The 24,668-nt window shown below is 43.6% G+C and overlaps 1 protein-coding gene across 3 annotated transcripts in view; it reads left to right on the top strand.

The window, feature by feature from the left end:
• spas (spastin) overlaps positions 1-24,668 on the top strand; it is an 86,175-nt gene extending 61,507 nt beyond the window's left edge. For 2 of the 3 annotated variants that reach the window (XM_075674160.1, XM_075674157.1), the window contains 9 exons: positions 1,398-1,544; positions 3,902-3,977; positions 6,851-6,942; positions 9,423-9,502; positions 11,151-11,273; positions 12,473-12,543; positions 13,686-13,726; positions 15,865-15,933; positions 20,798-24,668. In XM_075674160.1, the coding sequence (XP_075530275.1) occupies positions 1,398-1,544; positions 3,902-3,977; positions 6,851-6,942; positions 9,423-9,502; positions 11,151-11,273; positions 12,473-12,543; positions 13,686-13,726; positions 15,865-15,933; positions 20,798-20,920 (822 nt within the window). In that variant the 3' untranslated portion in view covers positions 20,921-24,668. The remainder of the gene's footprint in view (positions 1-1,397; positions 1,545-3,901; positions 3,978-6,850; positions 6,943-9,422; positions 9,503-11,150; positions 11,274-12,472; positions 12,544-13,685; positions 13,727-15,864; positions 15,934-20,797) is intronic. The other variant, XM_075674158.1, reaches the window with a different exon arrangement.

Below are 24,668 nucleotides of genomic sequence, written 5' to 3'. Positions count from 1 at the left end.
ATGGTGTGCTCCATTTGAAATGTTTGGTTCTAGTGAAGCATTGTGTTGCTTTGACAAAATAAGTACTCGTATTTGCGTTTTGTTGTTGTTTGCCAATTTGCAAAACCCAGCAAATGTAAATCCACCCTGCTTAACCCCCACATAACAATGGCAGTATTTATTAATACATTCATTTCTTGCACGAGTACTGTCCGCTTTCACCTTTTCACTTTCACCTTTTTGGCATCTTCTGATGATGGTCCCATGAGAAGTTCAACAAACTTCACCAGTTCCCATGGAGTTGCCTCTTTCAGGACCCACTTTCTCAGCATAGCTGGGCAACTGCAGAATATGCATCTAATGGTATTTGTTTGTACTTTTTTGGATGGTCTTCATCACCTCCGCAGTGGAGAGCAGAAAAAGCTTGCACCGTTGTAAACTGTCTTGCGTTGCTCCGTAGTGCTGGGCCAAGTTGCGCTCCGGGCGGCATTCTTGGTGTGAAATGAATTTTCTTTGCTGTCAGTGGCAGCACATTCTGACCAGTCAAAGCACACACCCTGCATATGATCGTAACTCTCGGGTCGTGCACAAGGATTGGCAGATAAGCACACACACGAAAGGAGATGAATGAAGGCCATGAATGAAACTCGCCAAAAAATAGCTGCATATGTACTGGGCTAACTTAAAACATTGTCACCATCTGAGCTTGAATCTAGTTTGCTGTCATCTTCAGACTTGTTACTTGAGTCATGACTATGTTCAAGTGTGCATGTAGCATAGTTCCATGTGGGATGCTTCTATCACTGCACAGTTGTGCCGGACGCCGGCGCCATGAGTGCAACTTTCGATAAATCAGTAACACTGGCAGCACCCAGATATTACAAAAGATGTGCAACTGAAACTCTTTGAAACAGGCTAAAAATGCCAGCTCCACATGTTGGAAGTGCATAAGAAATCACTCCAACATGTCAAAATCGGCAATTTCAATCACTGGTAATCAATCGGAATAGGTGTAACGAAAGAGCTGAGCAGAATGCAAGAGGAATGAACTGGCAAGCACTAACGCTATCAACTTATGCATTGTCAGTGGTGGAAAAAGAGGCAGATGCAAAAATAACTGTTCTGCTCATGGGAAGGCATCACCAGCCTGCTAGTACTCATGAACTTGCATGTTCACATTATCGACCGATATCAGTTTGGACGTGACTATTATTCTTTATGTAGAATAATCTAAGGATGGCTTACTTTCATGCTACTGCACTTATTGAAGCTCATTCTTGTGTACAAAGAATTTCACCATAAACTTTTGCCAACTTGCTCAGCTTCTAAAGCCATCGGGTATAAATTGCTGAGCGTTAATCTTGTTTTACCTGGTTATGCTACATATGTAAAGTTATTTCATTTTTCATCTACTACAGCTGTTCACAGGTCTGAGGGCACCACCCAAGGGCCTGTTGCTCTTTGGGCCCCCGGGCAATGGCAAGACCATGCTGGCCAAGGCAGTGGCCCACGAGTCCCACTCGACGTTCCTTAACATAAGTGCAGCTTCACTCACTTCCAAATACGTGAGTACCTCTTTGTGGAGAGTCTTGTGGCTGTACTTCAATAGGTAGCAATATTTGGGCTAGGTGGAGTTGTGACAGGAGTTTGAAGGAATGTGGCACAAAGCTGCACTGTCAGCTGGAATTTAATCGAAGATGCTTTTCCATAGAAAAGCATGTGCTGTTTTGGAGGTTATGTGTATGGGTGGGCTAGTTTGTGAAGTGTGGTTAAGCAGAAAGCATAGTGGACTGAACTGCGAGGCAATGAAATGGATGGCACGGAGAGTTTTGTAGCTTGCTCTCGTCGACGACCAGCTTTTGGTCCGTAGACCCTTTTGATCTTCTCATCCATCAACTATGCCAGCAAAAGTTTACCACTCCCCCCCCCCACTCCCTCTTAAGGGGGGACCCCGCAGCTTTCGCATTGCGAAAAATGGCCTGGCCAGAAAATCTAATTTCGTAAAATCGCATTTGCAAGTTGTTACTCTTTTTTATCTGATTCCGAAATATCATCACTGTAAACCATGTAGAAGTACTCTAAAGAATTCATTTTATCAACCAAGGCGGCGCAAAATTTCGTGGAAGTAAAGAAAAAACTGAATTTTTCAAGCCACAATATGTCCGGAACGACGTAACCGAGCGCAGTCATCTTGGTCTTGTTGGAAAGCGCATTTCTGTCTTAAAATTTGCTGCTTCAGCTACCTCCTCCATACAGAAAAAGCATACAAAAAGCAAATGATTGAAGATCGTGCCGGAGTTCGCGATTGGCCACGCCCGCCACGTGACTCCAGCGTGGTTTGCCATTGGTCCGGCGCTCGTGTCGTCTGCTTGGCTCTTTGCACCTCGCGAGTCTGGACAGGAAGTCTCCACTCGCCGTAATCTCGACTTGTCGAAATGGGCGCTACGCGGATGTGGCAGTAGTGTGGCCGGTCCCCACGTTTGTGGGTGTCACAGACCTGCGGCTAAGCATACCGAGCATCGGCGACACAGACATCGCGACCAAGATTCGTGCGCGGAATCCGGACACGCGGCTAAGCCTTTCAGCACTTGGTGTTTCGAAATTCCTGACCAAGCACATTTCGCATGCAATCCTCGAACCTGCCACTAAGCATTTTGCGCATAGGAGTCTCCAACTAGGCAATCAAGTACATCACACGCGGACACCTTGGACCATCGCCTACGCATTTTGTGCATCGGCGCCTCCGACTGCGCGACTACGTACATTGAGCGTCGACTCCTCAAGCCTGCATCTAGGCATTTCGCACGTCGGCACCTCGAACTGCGCGACTAGCACATCAAGTGTCAACTCCTCGAGCCCGCGACTAGGCATTTCACGCATTGGCACCTTGGACTGCGCGGCTAGGTACTTCGCGCTTCGGCATGTTGAGGCCATGGCTACTAATTTCGTGCATCGGCACCTTGGACTGCACGACTAAGCACATCAAATGTTGACTCCTCGAGCTTGTGACTAGGCATTTCGTGCATCGGCACCTCGGTCTGCGTGTCTAGGCATTTTGCGTGTCGGCGCCTCGAACTGCGCGACTAAGCACATCAAGTGTCGACTCCTCGAGTCTGTGACTAGACATTTCGCGCATTGGCACCTCGGACTGCACGGCTAGGTACTTTGTGCGTCGGCACCTCGAACTTTGCAAATCAAAGGGCAGAAACCCAAAAAGTCACCAGTAAGCTAAGATACCAAATCTAAAATCCTGGTACATTTTGTGAGATGTGAACTGCTCCAAAAACTTTGAGAGACGTTTTCTCAAAAGTGTGTTTTGGTCATTCTGCGTTTTCTATGGAAAGGGTAGCATTGGAATGCCTGGACCAATTTTCATCCTGTTTGTTTTTATGTATTCCCTAAAGTTTGCTTGAGGGTATGACAATTTTCTATATCTTGCTGAGGGCTTAGTTTTTCTTCTGCATGCTAATTTGTGAATGACAAGTTCTGGTACAATTAGTAAAAGTGAACATGATGTTTGAACATGATGTTGTTGATGTTTGATTTTGTATCTTGAAAACTAGTTAAGGTATTGTAATGAAACCATATATTTCTTTTTCAGACACTTTTGAGTGTGGCTGCCAAGTTTCATTACTCTAGGTCAAAGAACAAAAAGTGAACTCTGATCCCCACCTCCCCCCTTAAGATCTATTATTCGTGTTTATCAATAAAATTATTGTTTTCCGTAATTGCAGCATATTTTGAATAACAGCTGCACAAAAAAGAGCACTTCTCCACTTTACCTGTCCTTGGACAGGGCAATCTAGCTAGGCCCCTATCTTAAAGCTTTATTTGATATTGTGCTCGTTGGCATGATGCTTGTTCAAATAGGCAGGGGTTGTGCTGTTCACAATTGATGAGCCTCTTTCCTTTATAAATGAAGGTTGGCGAAGGTGAGAAGCTGGTGCGAGCCCTGTTTGCAGTGGCACGAGAACTGCAACCTAGCATAATCTTCATTGGTAAGTGATGATCACAGCCTCCTGTATGCTGCTCAAAAGCTTGCTCGGACATGCACTCTCTTGCATGTACGCACCCACCCACACGCTTTCGCATTCACACTCGACTGACAACACACATGCACTTGCTCGCCCGCACTCTTGTGCATTCAAACTCGTCTGCAGTCTTGCACATTCACACTCGCCCTCACTCTTGTGCACACACACTTGCCCTCACTTTTGTGCACTCACACTAGCCCGAAAACTTACTCGCACTTGCTCGCCCGCAGACTTACTCTCACTTGCTCGCCCGCTAACATACTTGCAATTGCTCGCCCGCAAACATAGTTGCACTTGTGTGTGCACACTCGCATACGCACATTTTCGTAACGCTAGCGTGCGCACACTCGCATACGCACGTTTTCATAACGCTTGCGTGCGCACTCGCATACGCACGTTTTCATAACGCTTGCGTGCGCACTCGCATACGCACGTTTTCATAACGCTTGCGTGCGCACTCGCATACGCACGTTTTCATAACGCTTGCGTGCGCACTCGCATACGCACGTTTTCATAACGCTTGCGTGCGCACTCGCATACGCACGTTTTCATAATGCTTGCGTGCACACATGCATACACACTTTTCGTAACGCTTGCACGTGCACACTTGCATACACACTTTTCGTAACGCTTGCACGTGCACACTTGCATACACACTTTTCGTAACGCTTGCGTGCGCCCACTCGCATATGCACTTTTCGTAACGCTTGCGTGCGCCCACTCGCATATGCACTTTTCGTAACGCTTGCGTGCGCCCACTCGCATATGCACTTTTCGTAACGCTTGCGTGCGCCCACTCGCATATGCACTTTTCGTAACGCTTGCGTGCGGCCACTCGCATACGCACTTTTCGTAACGCTTGCGTGCGCCCACTCGCATACGCACTTTTCGTAACGCACGCACTTTTCGTAACGCTTGCATACGCACACTCGCATACGCACTTTTCGTAACGCTTGCGTGCGCACACTTGCATGCACACTCGCATACACACATTTTGTAATGCTTGTGCATGCGCACTCGCATACACACTTTTCGTAACGGTTGTGCATGCGCACTCGCATACACACTTTTCGTAACGCTTGCGCATGCACACTCGCATACACACTTTTCGTAACGCTTGCGCATGCACACTCGCATACACACTTTTCGTAACGCTTGCGCATGCACACTCGCATACACGCTTTTCGTAACGCTTGCGCATGCACACTCGCATACACACTTTTTGTAACGCTTGCGCATGCACACTCGCATACACACTTTTTGTAACGCTTGCGCATGCACACTCGCATACACACTTTTTGTAACGCTTGCGCATGCACACTCGCATACACACTTTTTGTAACGCTTGGGCATGCACACTCGTATACACACTTTTCGTAACGCTTGCACATGCAGACTTGCACTCACTTCTCCGTTTACTCATGAGCGTCCACATTTGCACGCGTGGACATGCACTCATGCACACTGCACATACTTGCGGCCAGTTCTCGTCAACTTTTGTTTCCATTTATGAATTCTTTAATTCAGCTAAGTAGAAAGTAACTTCCCCTTTGATCTCCTTGGTGTCATTCTTTGTTGGCATCTTACGATTTGACTAATGATTGTCCCCCGAGTTTCCTTTCTTCTCATTCAGTAAAGTATGTATATACAGTTAAACATCGATACAACGAACTTCAATATGTCGAAGTATTTAACTTCTCATAACCTCTGGTCCACAGGACACGATGCATCTAGAATCTCAATATAACGAAGTGTGTTTGTACGGGATTTTAGTGTTACAAAATTTCGCTTCTGCTGCAAAGTAATGCCGAAACAAAAATAGAAACTTTTGCGCTGCAGATGACAAAGTGAACTACAAGCGGCTGCTTGCAAATGCACTTTTCAAGTCGTATGCGGTGCAACAAGAGCGACTGCCGAAGTGGAGTCTCATCTTGTTCTGTATAAAGTTAAAGTGTGATAAGATCCTATCGTGCCCTGCACACTTTGTGCTTTACGTACGAGTGAAAGTGTGCGAGGGTGAGACTAGATGGTAGCTTCACGAGCACCGCCTTTTCGCACGAGAAAAGGGAAAGGGGGAGGGGAGCGAGCTTGCAGTACGTGATCAAGTGTGCGTGCGTGCGTGCATGCGTGCGAGGGCAGGAGGGTGTGCTTGATGCGGTCGGGATTTCTGGCGCGCATGTCACGGCCCTGGCTTCACATGGTTGTAAGCGCAGCTGAGCGCACGTGCAACCACGCAGCATAATTTAGAGGTAATCTGCCATGTCTACAAAGAATTGGCATGCCAGAAGGTGTGGCATTATGCAAGCTGTCTTCCCGCGCGTTTAGCATTGGACGCTGTGTAATCTCGAGTTTTGGTGACTCGTTGGAGCAAGAGGCAGATGAAGCACTTGCTCCCCTGTTGCCCATGCTTTTCATGATAGCGTCGTCCCAGTGTGGGCGACGCTGTCTGCTGCGGGGGTGGAGTGCACACGAAAGCGTGGCTGGCTTCGCTTAATTTGTAACGCTGATGTGAAGATATTGTCGACATGGTATGAAACTGTATCATTTTTTGCTGACTCCCAAATTCATCAGAATGAATTCTTATTCGAATTTGCTTTTTTCGATTGCTCGATAATTAGGCAAATTCTGCGGTGTCTCTCTGTATGAGAAAAATCGTTCGGGAACTGTAGTTAGTTTCGAAATAGGTCGAATTTTGATACAAAATTTCGATATAATGAAGCAAATTGCCTACTTTACCCACTTCTTTATATAGCGGCCTAACTGTATATACACGTACAATGTTACTACCAGTTTGCTTGGTTGCTACAGTTTAGGCATGCCCCGTGTTTTTTACGCAGATGAAGTTGACTCTTTGCTCAGCGAGAGGAAGGACAATGAGCATGAGGCAACGCGGAGGCTCAAGACTGAATTCCTTGTTGAGTTTGATGGGGTGAGTGGGCTTTGAACAGTCCCCATCGCATTGGTATCTAGATTCTGCTTGCCTACCTGCAGAATTTTATTTGCTTGTTTGAGAACTTTGTTTTGCTAAGTGGAGAAACAAAAACGCTGCTATGCTTTTCTATACAGCTTGTGGCTGGGCTTGTTGGTTGGATAATTAATAGTTGGCCTGCCTCGTGACATATTTTTGAGAGTAGGTAGAAAATGATTTTTAATGCCTTTGTTAAAGGAACACCAAGTTTTATTCAATTAAATTAGAAATTATTTTTCCAAACTTGTCATACCATCGGTTCTGAGTACAGTATGTAGGCAAGCTAATGGTGTAAACTGAGAACAGGATTAGTGTTGTCAATGTGAGTGTGCGATGCCTGCTCCCATGACATATCTACTGTTTATGACTACTTAACTGCAGCCAATTATGGGTTAAGAAAGGGTAATTAATGGCATATCAGTGCGAGACCGTGTTCAGTACGGCCAATTTGACTCATTTCTATTGAGAGGCATAAAAAATCTTTGGCACGTTTTCAAATGAAACTAGTTTATCTACACTCTAGTTTCATTGTGTTCTGCCTTCATTGTCAATCCTCACAATTGCCTTTGCAGAATTCCGAAATAATTTTCTTGTCTATGTACGTCTAAACTGAGAGTGCAGGAATACATATATAGCTGCTGCATTTGCACTAGTGGCTTGCTTGCTTTCTAGATTTCTTTGAGCCTTTGAGAGGATGCTTTAGCTCGGGTGGAGCCCAACTCCAATGCTGCCTATTCAGATGCATGTAAAACGCAACAGATCTTTTTTTTGAGATAACGTCTTGGGTGATTTTATTGAAATTTGTTGCACATGACAAAGAAATTTAAATCCTAGTGATTGCTGCAAGTGGAATCTTGATGTAGGGCCTGAATTTCTTTTACAAAAATTGCTTAAAATTGATAAGTTTGAAAAAGAAAGAAGTACCAAGTTGACATATCCTTAACTATGCACCAAGAACAGATGTCACAGTTCTGTAAATTGCATCCATGAGAATATCCAAAGCAGACATATTCGATGTAACAGATAGTTAATATCTTGCATGAATTTGTTTGTGTTTACAAGGGTTTTAGTCTTACTTGCATATTAGCGGCGTATTTAAGGGTCATATAAAATAGATCAATTTTGTCTGCTCAATATGTACTATTAGCTACAATTAACAAAATTGGAATATTGTTTTCCATTCCTCAGTTGTAAACTTCGCCATTTCATTTTTTGAAAAAATAGCCATTTTTAACATTTTTTACGAAAACTAATCGAAAGCCTAAAATCTGAAACCTGCTTTAAACAGTCACTAGATCTAAACTTTTTTTTAAATGCAGCAAATTTCATCATGTTTCACATTGTGGTTGTCAAGGAAAACAATTTCTCTTTTCCCATGTGTTTAGATATAGAAGCCTCTGTGCTAAAACTTCCTCTTAGAGCACTGCTTCTTGGATGAGTTAGTGATTCATACAGTGCAGGGATGCACTAAAGGACATAGACTATAAGGCAGGAATTTCAATGAGCTGGCACGTAAGTTGCTTTGAGTAGATTGGTCAGCATAGTGGTGGCGCTGGTATCATGGCCTCAAAGGCATGGGGCTGCAAACACCAGCTTACCGCAGTCGGGTGACAGACGACGCAGCACCATTGGCTAACACGCAGTGAACTATTTCTCAGCCCTTCTCATTGCCTAGGGCAATAAGCTGTTAGGGCTGCTCATCTTGGGCGGTGATTGTGATTGGCTATACACATCAACACTCCTTTCTCTCTGCATTTATGTGACGGTCTAGAAAGAAAGGAGTTCCAGTGCTCTACCTTTTTGTCATCCTTTACACATTTCTTATGTGCTGAAACATGTCGTTGCATAAATTCCAACTAGCCCAGCAGCCTTGCATGTATTTATGTGCACCTTATTGTATGTCTCCTTCAGTGTTAGCCATTCACAGTATTTTTTGAGCTTTATGAACTGTGTTCCAATACTGACCGTAAATGGCTAAATAGGCAGCTAAGCACCAAGCTTCACAAAAACATCATCAAAGTAACAAATGTTGCAGGCTATTTTGCTGTCTAAACAAGATGGTGGCCCAGTAGAAGATATGGAAACTGGACGGGAAGGTTGTCTGCTTGGAGGAAAACATATTCACACTTTCTTACGTGCTTGATGTGGGCAACATTGTTTCTCATTCGTTTGCACACTCAGTGTTAAAGCAATTATTAATGTGTGCATTCCTTAGCTTTTCCTTTCTCGACAAGAGGTGATGTGGTGTTGCACAGACGCCTTTGAGACGGTTCCAGACTTGTTGCTTTGCTGGGGCTCCAAGTGGTCTTCTTAGTTGTCAACGTAGACTGTCTAAGTACTGGTCAGAATTGGAGCACACCCACACTTTCCACACACTCATTGAAGCTTGCTCACAAAGACACGTAATCCACTTGCATTCAGCTGAATGTACTCTTGTCCAGCTCCACACCGGGAGTGAAGAGCGGATTCTTGTGATGGGTGCCACCAACAGGCCTCAAGAGTTGGATGATGCAGCACTTAGGTGAGTACATAAATATCTTATCAGTATCATCAGCACAGGCTGTTTCAGCAACGATTGTCTCTAGTTATGTTCAGTTCTTGAAGCCAGGTGGGATTCAAAACTAGACGACGGCTGCAGGCTAAGACCATAGCCGTAGTGGTAATCGCCAGCAAGCTTTGGTCTATGTTCACAATTCCAATCATAGTTCATGTCACGAAACTGACCTAGTGAGCTTAATAACCTTCCCTTTTGCTTTGGTTACCTTGTCAGGAGGTAACAGTGGTAGTGAAGAAATCTTCCGTGGGCGTATTTAATCTAACACTACCATTGTAAAGTTGTTTGTCTTCTATATTTCAATTTGTATCGCAGCAGTAAATGTGATTCAAAACAAGCACCAACAAGGAACTCCAAGGCAATACCAAAAGGCAGTTTTACCGGAAACAAGCCTGTGCCTTCTTTTTTAAAGCAACACAGCCACTGAACCGTAGCTGAACTAGATTAACATCCTTTATATCACATACATTGTTTGTGGATACGGTTGGCATGGATAGCTAAGTAACAGATCGTGCAACCTTCTGTTTCTCTTCAGAGCTACTGACACGGTGCTATTGTAAAGGATGGTCCAACTTTATACCTTAGCTGCTATTAAAGTTGATATGTAGCAACATTGAACTTGTATTTCTGAAATGCTGCTGGTGCGGCACGTTGTGCCCGCATCTGTGCATCAACAGTGATACAGTGGACTTCAAATAATTCGACCCTTATGAGACCAAGAAAATTGATCAAATTAGCCAACAGGTCAAATTGAACAAGGTAAATAATCTGGCAATATTTGCCCAATTCTGACACGCCCTTGAACCAAATGTGCACGCACTTTCTGTGTGTCATAAGCCAAAAGTAACACAGAAATGGCCATAGAGCTCCTATACAAAGTAGAAATGTAACACACACCCGATTTCTTTAGCAAAACAAAATGGGCGAGGGTGTAATATGTATTGCACGATGTGACCAGTTTTATAAAGTCAACTTTGCAGCAATGCATCGATGTCATGTGGTAATGCCTACAAAATGGCAGGTTTCGTTTGGCATTCATTTGCACTGCACATGCAATTTTTAGCCCAGTCTTTTTTTTTTTTAAAAAAAGAAGGCACATGTTAGAATCTGGTAAGTACTGTAAGCAGTCATTGTGTCCTGTGGTTATTGCTTCAAAAGCTTCCTAGGGCAAGCGCTAGGAAAATACGTGCTTATGATGGCAGGTGACCTGTGTTCAATGCACTCACTGTCTCCTAAGCTCCTCCAAGACAGATGCTGCTACTAAAGGGGTTTCTATTGGGGTTATTATAAGGGGTCAGGCACGTGCATGCTGACTGGTCAAGTTTAAATCATCCAGCGAAGGCCAATTTTAGGATATAAAGAGTGAAAGCTTGGGGCTCATAACAATTCATGGGCACCGGCCAGGATCTTTGGTTGGGATTGAATTAACTGAGAAATCGAAGAAACTGGAGGTGAATTAATGGAAGTCTGCTGTAGTGGTGAGACTTGATGCAATACCTCCGCTGCAATTCCCAGTGGAACACAAAAAGCATGCTCCCACTCAGAGTGGAATGTGCCGTAGTACTGAGCTGCAAATAGCCATGCGGAATCATGTTATGTGTATTGCTCTTTGTAGGCGTTTTACGAAGCGGGTGTATGTCACCCTACCGGACGAGAACACGCGGGTCGTACTCCTGGAAAAGCTGCTCAGGAAGCAGAACAGCCCGCTGTCTCTAGACAAGCTCAAGTACCTGGCCAGGTATGAACTGTGCGCTCATGCTTTTTTTTTTTCAGTGTTACCTCACTTGGCTAGGGGTGTGCAAGCATTTTCAAATTTCTAATAATGAATGGAATATTGCCTTATTCAATTTATATTTCCCATTGAATAGTCACTATATCTAAATATGAATATTTCTTGGAGTTGTTTTCTGATATTTTAAAATGTTATGTGTACCCGATCAATCTTAAAACTGGAGCAAAAGTACAATAACTTCTATCCCCATGGGATGAAACTAGGATAGTATGCACTATAGTACATTACAGGCATAAAGCATGAGAACTTGCATAGTGCAGTGAGCTGTGTCACTCAAGGAGTCATACTTTATGACTATATGGTGATCTTACACGTGTATGATTGGACATACTTCTTGCAAAGAATTTTGTGAGCAAAAATAGGAACACAATGAGGACAATATAAAGTTTGAATTTGCCGAGTATCAGCTTTGTATGATTGAAATTCACTAGAAAGCTTTATATAATTTCGTAAACTCGTTGACGATGTAGTCTCAGGTTGTGTTGGGGCAGGTACCTTTTGTGGTAGCTTAGTGGCTATGCCACAAGTCGCACTTCACTTGGAGTGAAATGTAAAAATGTTTGTGTACAGGGATTTAGGTGCATCTTCAAAAAGCCCGATGTCATAATTGAGTCAATACGACATGCCTCAATCAGATCCTGGTTTTGCCATGTAAAATTTCAGAATTTTTTTTTTTTGGGGGGGGGGGGGAGGGGCTGCAGAAGGAGCAGTGTGTATCCACATCACTCCTGTGGCCTCTAACTGGTCGTGTCAGCAGACTCCATAATCGTTGACTGTGGGTTATCATTGAGAGGATGTATTAGAGCCAGACAATTAATAGAAAGCTCAGAAAAGAGCAACAGGATAGCCCGTTCAGCATTGCAAGATGCTGGTGAAGAGTTCAAGGAATTCAGAATGAAAGTGCTTTCGAAAATTCAATTGCCTGGTATGCACTAATGCCCAAGAGAGATAATTTGAGAGGCAGATATAATGCAGAAGCTTAGGCGGAACAGGAAAGCTGGCAAATGACATGCAGCATGGGTCCGAACCAGAAACAGGACATGATGAGAGAAAAACTGTCTGCGCTGGTGGAAACATTAATTTCCAAGTCTGCAACTACTTTCTTTGAGTGCAATGAGAGTGCCTGTTATTTTCGCCTCATGCAGGGTGACCAGTGGCTACTCTGGAAGTGACCTGACGGCACTAGCCAAAGATGCTGCATTAGGTCCAATCAGAGGTATGTTGCCCCTTTTTACCAGCTTGTTTCTAAATGTAGGCATTTAAGTGTTCTCTGGGCCTCGGCACAGTATTTGAACACACAGTATTGCCACGCAAAGCCATTTGTCATGTACAGAAGAAAACTTATTTCAAATACAGTAGAATCCCGTTCCTACGGTTTTCAAAAGATTGTGCGAAAATAAAATGTAACGGACAGAAAACCATAACCGTGAGGAAAACTCCAAATCGCCACAGCAACATCAGCAACAGCTGTACGCCTGTGTATAATTATTGGACACATACTGTGTTCTGTGACCATAGCCACTTCCCACTTTTAATATGCTTCACTATATAACACTGCTGTAATGTGGCGAAGCTGACATTAGAGAGGTGGCAGTAACTACAATCATGTTGTGACATGCTTATCATTACCTACAATCGCACACTACTGGCCTTATGTACTTTTAAATATGCCACTGCACCACAACACTTACGTGACCTCGTGCATTCATCATCATCATCATCATCAGCCTGGTTACGCCCACTGCAGGGCAAAGGCCTCTCCCATACTTCTCCAACAACCCCGGTCATGTACTAATTGTGGCCATGCCGTCCCTGCAAACTTCTTAATCTCATCCACCCACCTAACTTTCTCGTGCATTCCTAACTCGTGCATTCAAATGCATTTGAATTCATGCATCCGAAAACGCAGCATAAGCTGTGGGAACATTGCGGAATGGCGATGTATCAAATGGTAACATAATACATAGGAGACAAGGGGCTTTAGGTTGGGACAGCGATGACTCAACATAGCAGCCGGAAAATGCACCTGCGAAGAATGTATGAATGGTGTTCCTCTGCATTCAAGTTCACAACAGCACATGTTGAGCACTGTGTTCAAGCACTAGAATTGTTTGATTGATCATATCCTCATAATGCACAATGTTGTTATTCGCAGGGGGAGACACATTGCATCATCACATGAAATTCATCGCTAAAACACATGGGCTTTTGCACTTGTGTTTGAATATCCTAGTTCATAATCCATTTTTCCACCATAATGTGTAGCACATGTAGTGATAGCATGCATGTTGGCAGAACTTCAGTATGAGATTGTAGGGGTTGCACACCTATCCTAACTAGACATATTTTTTTTTGCAGAGCTCAATCCTGAGCAAGTCAGATGTGTCGACCCCAAAAAGGTAAGAGAAACACTTTTGTGTGTGGCGAGGTGTTTATGCCACTTCCTTTCACTGTATGTCGCATGGAAATTAGCTTAAGTGTAGTTGCACAACTAACCAACGAAAGGGAGGAACCGGTTCTTTGGGACCGAAAATTGGCGAAAAATTTGAATTTTCAATTTTAATTTCCGCGCTCCTAATGCGTTTCCACTCCTTTCTCTGGAATTTGGTTACAAAATGCCACATATTTCTTCCGTTATCGTGACCTAAAGGTGCGAGTCCGCAAGTGTTGCCCTTTAAATTGGGGACAAATCGTGCCCGATTTTCGTTGTGCATAACTCGATAACTACATGCTCTGCCAGTGCCATTTTGGTACCATTCGAAAGCTCACGTTTCCAGCTTATTTATTAGTTGGTTGGCAGTATTGGTGGTGCTGCGGTCACAAGGAAAACAACAGCAAAAGAAATTCATACGCATGTTACCGTAGGCCAGTTTGAGCATGTGACCAAGCAGGCGAGTGATGATGGCTCCAACAACCACGAGCGCTCAAACTACGAAAACAGCCGCCATTTTGTCTTAGTCTCAGGGCTGCAATGCTGGATGCTGGATAACCCGCCGTGGTTACTCAGTGGCTATGGTGTTGGGCTGCTGAGCACGAGGTCGCGGGATCAAATCCCGGCCACGGCAGCCGCATTTCGATGGGGGCGAAATGCGAAAACACCCGTGTACTTAGATTTAGGTGCACGTTAAAGAACCCCAGGTGGTCGAAATTTCCGGAGTCCTCCACTACGGCGTGCCTCATAATCAGAAAGTGGTTTTGGCACGTAAAACCCCACAATTCAATTCAATTCAATGCTGGATATGCTGGAGGTCCGACAAAGTTTTGTTCCGGGAATCATTACGGGTGGAAACGTGCAAGGATGCAAGAAACTTCCGAGAGTGATTTTGTTGTTGCAGTCAGCACAGGATACTTAGCAGCTTGCCGCTTGAGTCGTACTGCCGCCAAACGCAGATGCCTGAACTGCTCTGCCGGATCACGCATCTCCACACGCTGGTTCCAATTGTGTAAGCATTGATACGGCTGTTGTAACTAAAGAGGAAATGGATAAGAGCGCAAGAGCAAGCTATGGTCAACAAGATTGCATCTGCGCTTGCCACGGAGCGAAAGATACTGTGTTTCGTTGAAGATCTGACCGCCGATAATGCAACAGCCTTGGTGGTGGAGCCCAGTGCTCCATACGTTGTCGTCGAACTTGCAGCAGTGAAAAATCTACTTGGCGTTCTCTTGTGCAATACTTGCAGTGGCTCTGCATAGCTAGTGCGAGGCGATCAGTGTTACGGTCTCGCTACATAAGTGACTGTGGTTTGCAAGATCTGCGGGGAAGTTGTGTCTGGATAGAGCTCACGGAGAATTGAGCCCGTAAACTTGCAATTCTGTTAAAGTGAACGTACTCACGGTGCGTGCTGTGTTGTTGACTGGCAGTAGCCAAACAACCATGAATGATACCTGATGCCTACTACCTGGTGATACCTGGTGCTTTTTGTGTAGTATTTTCAAACTTTCCATATATCAGTTGTGAAATGTTTTGTTTTCTTAAAACCACAACATTGATGATGCCATATTGGAGATGCATTATCTCTGCTTTTACTTGTGCTATCACTGTAATTCTTTTTCCAGAAAGGCAAAGCTGTGTGAAGTGCAAATTTATGAAATAATGTTGTTACATGTGTCAGAAAATTTTTATAAACTGCTTCTTTTTTTAATAGTTCAGTGGATTTATGTGTCTGAATTTTGCAATGTTCTCATTTAATATAAAAGTGGCTTACAACACCATTCTTGCTTATTTGCACTGAGGCCTGCATCATTTTCTTGTAAATTTTTATTATTTCATATATAGTTTGCTGAATAGCTCGCCTCCAAGCAAATTATGCAAGAAAGCTGAATTTCTTCAGTTTCTACAAACTTATTTACTCTGCAAGAAAACTGAATGTATATTTAAAATTAGCACATCGAAATACATAAACTCGGCAAGTTTCATCAAAATCGAGAATTAGAAAAAAGTTTTGAAGTGCAGGGTCCCCCCTGAAATTTCTAAGAGTCGCTTATGGAGGCATTTGACATTTTGTTCTCAGTCTCTTCACTCTGTTCTGTTTGGCAGACTTGCGAGTTGGGCTCTGAGTTAAGCAAGAAGCGAATGCGGAGGTGCGAGGTTTGCTGCACAGAAAAGGCAGGTGGAATTCAATGTGGGACTTGCTAACCTGCCAAAAGTTGTCTCACATATGCATAAATATTAATGCTTGCTCAAGGAAAGAGCTTGACATGTGTAATATACTACAGTATGGCTGCTTCTACTGTAAAAAAAAATGGCGTTGTAATGGTCGTTTGCATCCTGCTACTATTGACCAAAGTGCTTGCCAAGGCCCTTTCCTCATGGCTGCGTAAGTGGCACCATGTGCTACAAGTACCGTGCACTACACACTACGCCTCACGCCTTTATTTGCATATACTGCTGGGCATGTCTTGCATTGGCCACGTGCCTTCAAGCTGTGCATCACTATTCATGAACATGTTGATAGCGACCATAGATTTGTCAGCAGTGGTTACGGCGGGCAGTATTTTCGTTTCAGCAGTGCTAGGCATGTGCAACGACACAATGACTGCAGAAGCCATTGAAGATGATGTGCGTGTCTGTGGAGCACGCACGCTGGCATCAAACATGCTGGCTCCATCGCAATGAATGGATGATGTCTCGCTGACCAGCTCGTTGGTGCAAGAATAATCTGGTTGGGCACATAAGGAAAATCATGTCTTCTCTGATGAAGATGTTGGTCTCGTGCAACTACCGCTGTGCAGAAAGTCGCGAGGCCTTTAACACTGCAAGTGCAAATCTCTAGTGGGACGATGTGAATTGCAGCTTCCATGCTGATTTTGTGCGAAATAGAAGCAGTGGTGGCAGATTTACTCAGTAAATGGAGTGTTGACGCAGTAAGCATTTCTGTTTTCTTGATATACACCAACATTCAGTTAATGTGGTGATCTCTTCATGCTCCTTTGGATCTTATTTAACCCTTTAAGGACGAGACATATAAATGCCCACAAGAATGTTTATTTTCTATCAAAATGTGCAAAACTCTTATTAGAGAACAAGCATAATCAACCAAAGAAAAAATATTTTGCGGTATTTTTTTAGCAATAGGAACACCAGGCCGAGAACTGAAAGTGGGCTTCACCTCAAGCCACCTATGGCTTCGTTTGTAATTTGTACAGACAGGCAGCTCTCGTCATATGTGAACCATGGGTTTAGTCAACCACAAAAGTTTACGGACCATGGCATCTCATGGCATCAGCTTGTAACATAGAAGCCGAACTTCACAATGTTGTTCACGTACACTGATAGAGGCTGTAAATGGGAATACCAGGTTGCATTGTGAGGCTGCACAGATATTGATATTTCTCAGATGTCGTGTTCCGTGAAATTTTGTGGTTGAATACGTTTCATTTGCTTTACATCCTGTGTGTGACAGCACTGCAGCTGGACACCTTGCATCGGTGAAAAGAAAGCGGGTCGTGTGGCGAACTTGTCTTTCATCGTGTGTTCCTGCACTAAACCAACAAATGACATTTGCTGCCTGTCATTTGGTGTTTGCCAAATACATTTAGCCAGAAACTTATACGCTGCCGAAAAACAAGAAACAATTTTTTTTTGTCTGGTATGCTGCCTGTAGGCAACACTCATCCGTAAATGGTAATTGAGGGTTTACTTGTGCATACTTCCACAACTCGGGATGCAGCACACCTTAGGAAGTGTACCGAGTACTTTGGACATCATGAGGCATGCCGTGTAATTGCCCACCTTGTGATGCAGCACCACATGATGCGGTGAATTGGTTGGCTGCATTCATTGTACCGAGATAGCACTTCACAAAGGATAACTTGACACCTTTCAATGATAAGCTGCACATTGATTACGAGAGACATCTCTTTGTAGAGCTTGTGGCAGGTGTCACATGTGCCATTAACCGCTTGCATGGCAAGGTAGGAACTACACTGCGAATAATATTTTCATTGGTTTGTTTCTGATTTGTTGGAATGTCAAGCTGTGTTTGAACACACTTCAATGTAGAGTGGGGGAAATGTAAAGTGTTGATTTGGCCCAAGGGGAAACTTGGAAAGTCTTGTGTTTGGTTTATTTGGCAACAGACTAAGATGTGTCACTGGGAAATGCAAGAAAATAGTTCACCCCAAGCTTTGTATTTCAACATTTGTGCACTGCAATCATTCTGTGTACTCTGTGAAATTCAAGGTGCCCAAATGTAAATCGTATATCTATGTACTAAGTGTAGTGGCAGTTCCTAATAATTTAAGAAGCTTCTTTTATATTGACATTTCTTTAGTGATTGATAAAGGAGCTCTGAACTGAGGCATACATCAGTCCAGACTGATAGGTAATTCCTTCCAAAATTAGAGTGTATCAAATTTATTGGTGAAGTATTATTGTGTAATCGAAATATGGAGGCCAAACTTTTCTTTTTTGAATAGCATGCCGTAAGCACAGAAGTAGTGCTGTGACTCTGGTGTTGCCGATTTCATACCGTATCTATTATGTCAAAATTTGAGGTACTTTTGTGTACCTGAAGCGATCCTGCTCAAGCAAAGCACTGAAAACATGCCAAGTTAAGTCGTTGCATACTTTCAAGTGCCATGTAACCATTTCTTGTAGCTCGAGAATGAATTGCCCCTGTGCTGACACTGACAAAGTGTGGCATGTCATGGGAACTGGTGCAGCAATCTTTAAGAACATGGTTGCCGGTCATTTGTGTCTCTTAAAGTGTCGCTGATGGCGAAGGTACTGTTCCTAGTTTTGATCACGCCATCCATAGCACCGACTACTGGGTCACAAAACTGGTAACATTTCTTTGAAATGACCTTGTCAACTTTTGAAACCAGTTTGTCCTCTCATGACGTTGTACCATGGCTAGTTACCGGTAAGGCCCTATTGTACTATTGCGCTTGATGTGAGCCACAGTGTGCGAGGGGGTGGTGCGGCAAAGCATGCTCAGGTTGGAACTAGCATCAATAGGCGCTGTGTTGCCTGCATAGGTGGAAAGGGTTCTGCTGTTGCAGTTTCAAACATCGCTCCTCCATGCACTCTCCCCCAATTTGGTGCGCAAAGTATTGGTCTTGCAAAAGTGATGAGGACAGACAGTGGCTACCCTTAGTATGAACTATGCATCATTTATTGTCTGTGCACTTCAACCAATGAAATATTGTAGATAAGGGACAGTGAGTTTGTAGTGAAGTTCATACTGTGTATATGGCGATTTCACACAGAAAGAGAAAGGGCAAATGCAGGAGCTGAGGGTTAACCTAGAAACCTGTGTGATGATGCATTAGGCGGTGATAAATTGAGCATAGAATTTAGAGGTGACAGCATCTTTCATTTCCATATGCGGGAATGATACCCCACTCACACAAAAGGTGGTAGGCACTAGTCTGTTGTAGCCTAGGATGCAGAACAAAAGCAGGCATGAAGGGGTGATGTTTGAAACAAGAAAAGCAAAACCTGCCTCTTTTGAGTCGGGAACATGGCGCTAGGTGGTGCTTATAGAGCCTGGGATAGTGCTTGTTCATGCAGTTGCACGCTGTAGCTCATACTGAGCCTGATAGTGTGTTGGATGTGCCAGGCGACTTATAGAAATCGAAACAAGCTTGTTAAACATCCTTTATGGCAGACAGTGCAGTTCTGTTAAATCTGCTGGATTTCTTGAAGAGGGAAACATTACTAACACGATGAATTGTACTGCAAGGCTAGCAAACAAGCAAGTACACGGGTAGGTTGAGGTTTGAAGTCATTAACTGCAGAGGTTGACTGATCACCTGTTCAAATGCTGGCTTCAGCAACACCCCTTGTTGAACCTCTGTTAATGACTTCAAGCCTCAACTTACCCGTGTACTTGCACCTGGCACTGGTGTCACTGAAGCTAGCATTTGAACAGGTGATCATGTGACAGTCAGGACTAGCACTTAGTCCTCTCCTCTTAATTGTGCCAATTAGTTTTTTTGTCATGAAGTCTCGTCAACAAGCTCAAGAGAGAGAGAGAGAGAGAGAGAGAAACTACTTTATTTGCCACTGCAGGGTAGGATGTTATGGCAGGTAGGCCTAGTGTGGCCCTCAGGTGGGGTCCACGAGACGAGTGCGAGTTGCGTTTTCTTGTCTGCTCTTGTTAGCAGCTTGTTCCAACACTCCTTTAGGGAGCTGGCAGTAATGATTGTGGGGGAGGGTTACCCTCGCATCCCCAGAGAATCTGTGCCCGAGTGGCGAACACTCCATGGTCGCACTTAGTACAGATGGGGTCGTAATCCCCGCCATTGTTGCCATCGTTGATCACTTTGGCTAACAAGGTTTGGCTAATGAACTGTAAACATTCTCAAAAATTATGCTGCGCATGATTCCTGCTAAATTCATGGGAGTCCATTACCAGTCCATTTCAGTTCTGTAGTTGAAACATGTCCTCTAGTGAACTGCAAAGTCCATTGGTTCATTGGTATAACTGCTGGCTGGGTAACATGACGCTGCAATATGTGATGCAAGCAGTGTTTGTTTCGGCCTAACACAGCTTTTTTGACAGAATTGTGCATATGTGCAGAAATATTTTGAGCTTGTTTCAATTCTTTAAAAATTGCCTGGTATGATTGACTTTCACAATGTGGACATAAATGCCATTTGCAAGCCAGCTGCACTATACTGTTATTTCGCTGTTGCATAGAACTTGGATGAGTTAGCAATACTTACTAGTAAAAGTGTGCTGCAGATAGCATTTTGTTTAAGCAAAAAACAAGTGCCGCAAACACAGACTACTTCCAACTGACCTTTACTGAATCTATAACTACATATGTATAGTTAATGAGTAACTATATTTAACTATACTTAGTTAAATATAGTTAACTATAGTTAATCAGTAAAGACACGTACACCAAGGAAAACTGATATCAAGAAGGCTTAATGGATAATCTTGTCGTATGGTTCTGTCTTCGGGCCATATTATATTTTGTCTAACCTATCACACGTTCTGTGCTCTCACCAATGCCAGATGCGGAACATCACCCTCGAGGATTTCATGACATCGCTCAAGAAGGTTCGCTGCAGCGTTTCCTCGCAGAGTCTGGAGTTCTATGAGCGATGGAACCAAGAGTTTGGAGACATCACCGTCTGACGACGTCGCTGCGCCTTTTTGAGGCCACGGTCATCGCTGCCATCATGTTTATGTTTACTTGTTTGCACTGACGCAAAGGGCTCTGTACATAGCAGCACAACGTCGCTGGCCTGCTCATGCATGTTAGGCTTACTTTCTTTTGAACTCGTTGCACCATTTCTGCAGCACGACCTCTGTGGCTGAAATTTTGCCCTAAAAGAGATTGTTGGGTGGCAGTTCAGTTTTATCACTCTTCTGGTGCAACAATTGATATTGGCATGTAGGACAATTTGCATGCCTGCGAGGGCATTAAGAAATGTGCTTGTGGTGAGAACATACTTGTGCTGTTTCTTCAAAATTACCACTACAGCTTTTGCGAAAGCATGAAGTCTTGCTGGCAGGCTCAGTTCCAAGTGTAAGTTTTGCATCCGTGATGTCAGAGCTAAATTAACTTCTATGCCCTCATGACTTGTTTGAAGGTCCTCTCATTGAGTTATCACTTCTAATTCATTATTTGGAGGTTTTGCTACAGAGGTGCATTGTCACTGTACATAATATCAACGGGCCATATGAACATTGCAAGTGCGGACAATCTTTCAGTGGACAGACAGTGTTTACAGTGTCGCATGATGTTCATACGGCTTTTCTGAGAGAGCGCTTTCTCTGTTTCAAGAGAAATCGGCTGTAATACATGTGCAAGAGACGAGTGTGAAATAGTGTTTTAGTGCTTTTAATTTGTGTACTTGCAGTGGCTGTCCAGTTTGGAAAGCTTGTTTTGTGTGCTTGAACTAGGAAGACGTTTTAGCATAGATCTCGTTAGATTCCTTGACTTACCGCCATATTCAGAAATGCATCTTAGCTTCAAGCTCACGCTTGACTTGATAGACATAATGCCTGGTGCGAGTGCACCCAAGATGCTCATTGCGTTTTCTTTGGTGTGTTCATGACAGGGGTCATTTAAATCAAGTCAAGCATAAGCTTCAAGTGAAGATACATTTCTGAATACGGGAGTTAGTTTGTGGAAGTGCTTTAATGAAGGGAACACATGTATTGGTGTACAGCTGGCTCGCTGTTAAGGTATAATTGAGGTGCGAGATGAGTGCGATATAGTTAATGCATCCTTTGTAGTTCTTAATAATATTATCAAGCATATCCAAGGCTTGTAACTTGAAAAAGCACCTCTAATTTCTCGGAGCATGTTTCTGTATTCCCATAGCGATGCACAGGAGCACTCTTGTAGAAGTCTTCGAAAGTGGGAAAGAAAGAACTCTGGTCTGAGGCTGTTCCCCAGCATTACTGAGTAATATAAGCATAATCTTTCTTGATTTGCAATATGCCCACCTTTTAGAGTTACGAGATTCAGAGTTTAGAAGGTATGTAAATTTTGTCAGGCTGAGTTCTCTTATCACAAATGCGAACACAGTGTATCTAATTTTGACTGATATGGATATTATGAGTAAAAAAAAATTGAAAATTAGGCATTAGCATTTGGCAACTACTTCTGCTGCTCTTCCATAATACGCGAATGTGAGCTTAGATAGATTGTGGAGTTCTTGCGTGAGGTTTGGTGAGGCAGGTTAGTTTCAGCCATGTAGTAGTTTGCATTGAGATTTCTTATGGGGCGTTTCTCTTATACACGCTTGATAAAATTTTGTACCTTTTCGGGCTTATCTTGTCGCTGAAGAATAATTGCCATCTATATTGCATGCCTTTTATTTCTTCAATGCTACACGCCCAGTAATTCCAGGCCACAAAGGGCATGTACGTAACCAGTGTGACATTTTGAATTTGACTTCTTACGCAACTGCCTTTAATGTGCATGTGCCTGTTCATTTTGCTTGGTATGCGCATGCGTGACAAGAGGATATATATGTACAATTCTATCCTTCGATTAAACAGTTGTGGCATGGCATTCTTGACAGTGTGGAATGGCAGCAGGAAAATTGTGGGCACATGGTTTACAAAAAATGGAAGCAAGACAGATAACTATTACTGTTTGGGGACAAGATACAACCCTGAAAGGGGTAAACTTCCTTGTAGTAAATATGCATAAAAGCTGCTGGTTGACTTCTGGACAGGCTTTTTGAATCGACCTCTCGTAGCCTCTTCAGTGCCGAAAGCTAACAATGTGCTCTTGCAACAGTGGTAATAACCATTGATTCAGGATGCATATCTAGCATGCTTGCAAGGCAAATGTTTTTTAGTGCCAAGGAAATGTATCTGCATGCATTCACTGCGACTTTACTGCATGCGCTCTTACGCAATACTAATTTGATAACTATTCTGCAGAAGTCTTAGTGTCCACGGGTGACGCTTGCTTTTCTGCTTGCTGTAGCAGAACATGAAAGGTCTTTCTTGGTGACCTCAATGCAGTATTGTTCAGCCACTTGCTATTGCGAACATAACCTCGCAGGAGATTTGCTTCAGTCACTCAAGAATGGCAGCATCAACAATTGTCCTTAATCACTATAAGAGTGAAGTAAAAAGCTGTGATTTCTTGTTACCAATGTGAAAGTCTGTGCTGTCTTTTAGGGTCTTTGTGTTTCTTGTTGCACTGGTGCTATGTTCTTCCTCCTAGAAACACTTCAAATATTTTGCACTGAGGAGTATTTTTCATGTGGCTGCGACAGACTGCAACAGAAGCCAGTGTCAAATAATAGCAACCTTTGAACTTGTCTGGCACTATTGACAACTCTCCTGGAGGTACGGCGCTTCCTAGTTCATGCTAGTACTCTCGCTCGAGAGATGTTTCAGCAGCTTTAGTAGATCATGAGCCTCATTATAGGGCATGCAAAAACTCGTAGTCTTCACCTCACCACAGTTACTGTTCTTTTCCAAAAGTGGTGTTTCTCTTTGCGAATTCTCATTGTATGTGCAGTAGCAGTGGCTCGGACTTTTCGGCTGTAGCGTGCAAGACAGTACGTAAATCTAGAGAACAATGCTATATTCTTTCTTCAAATGAGTGACTTCCAGAGTTATGTCCTGCTACTGTTCATGCTTATTGGTGGTTGCACCATGCATTGTGCAGCTGTACACTGCACTGGTATATGACACAGAACGTTCTGTATGATCTAGAGCTGAATTTTGCAGTCACTTGTGCTGAGCTTCAAAATCCAAAACTGCTTTAACAGGGAAAAAAAAGATAAACTGGTGTACTAAGCATGAGCCAAGCGGGTTTCTGGCAAGAGTATGCTTGAGCAGCAGTCGTCACTTGAATGCTAGTTAACCCTTGTGATATTGAATCGTACTGTACATAGCTTATGCCACATCGCTCGCCACTTTCGCGCTGTACATAACGCTCGCACAAAAACACATTCGACTCTTTTCGGGCACTTCGCTTTCTACGCTCGTGCCGTTCGAATTTGCTTAGCTGCAAACGAAGCGTGCACTTGAAGCAGATGCGTGTTCCAGGCGTGGCGTCAGCTCTGCTCCTCATCGCACGATGCGAAGCGAGTGCGACGCATGCGCGGCCGAGATTGGGTATAGTTGAAGCGAGAGCCACAGGAGGGCATTTGTGTTGAGAAACCTATGCACGTGACATTGTCACAGTCGTTGCAGTGCTTGTATTTCTTGCCTGTGTGTGTGTATATAGTTCGCCATTTCCTCGGGAATGTTGTTGTTCTGCTGGACCAGAATTGTTCATGCTGCTTTATGCAAACCTGCTTTGTAAGAAAAAAATCTTCCCCCATTCTTTTTTTTTTTTTGCCTGTTAATAGTTTCCAGCTAGGTCGCGAAAGGAATGTTTTTAAAATAAATGGCTTTTACTGTA

The sequence above is a fragment of the Dermacentor variabilis genome, chromosome 11, assembly GCF_050947875.1.
Source record: "Dermacentor variabilis isolate Ectoservices chromosome 11, ASM5094787v1, whole genome shotgun sequence".
Lineage (NCBI taxonomy): Eukaryota > Metazoa > Arthropoda > Arachnida > Ixodida > Ixodidae > Dermacentor > Dermacentor variabilis.
This window is presented reverse-complemented; position numbering and strand designations above follow the sequence as displayed.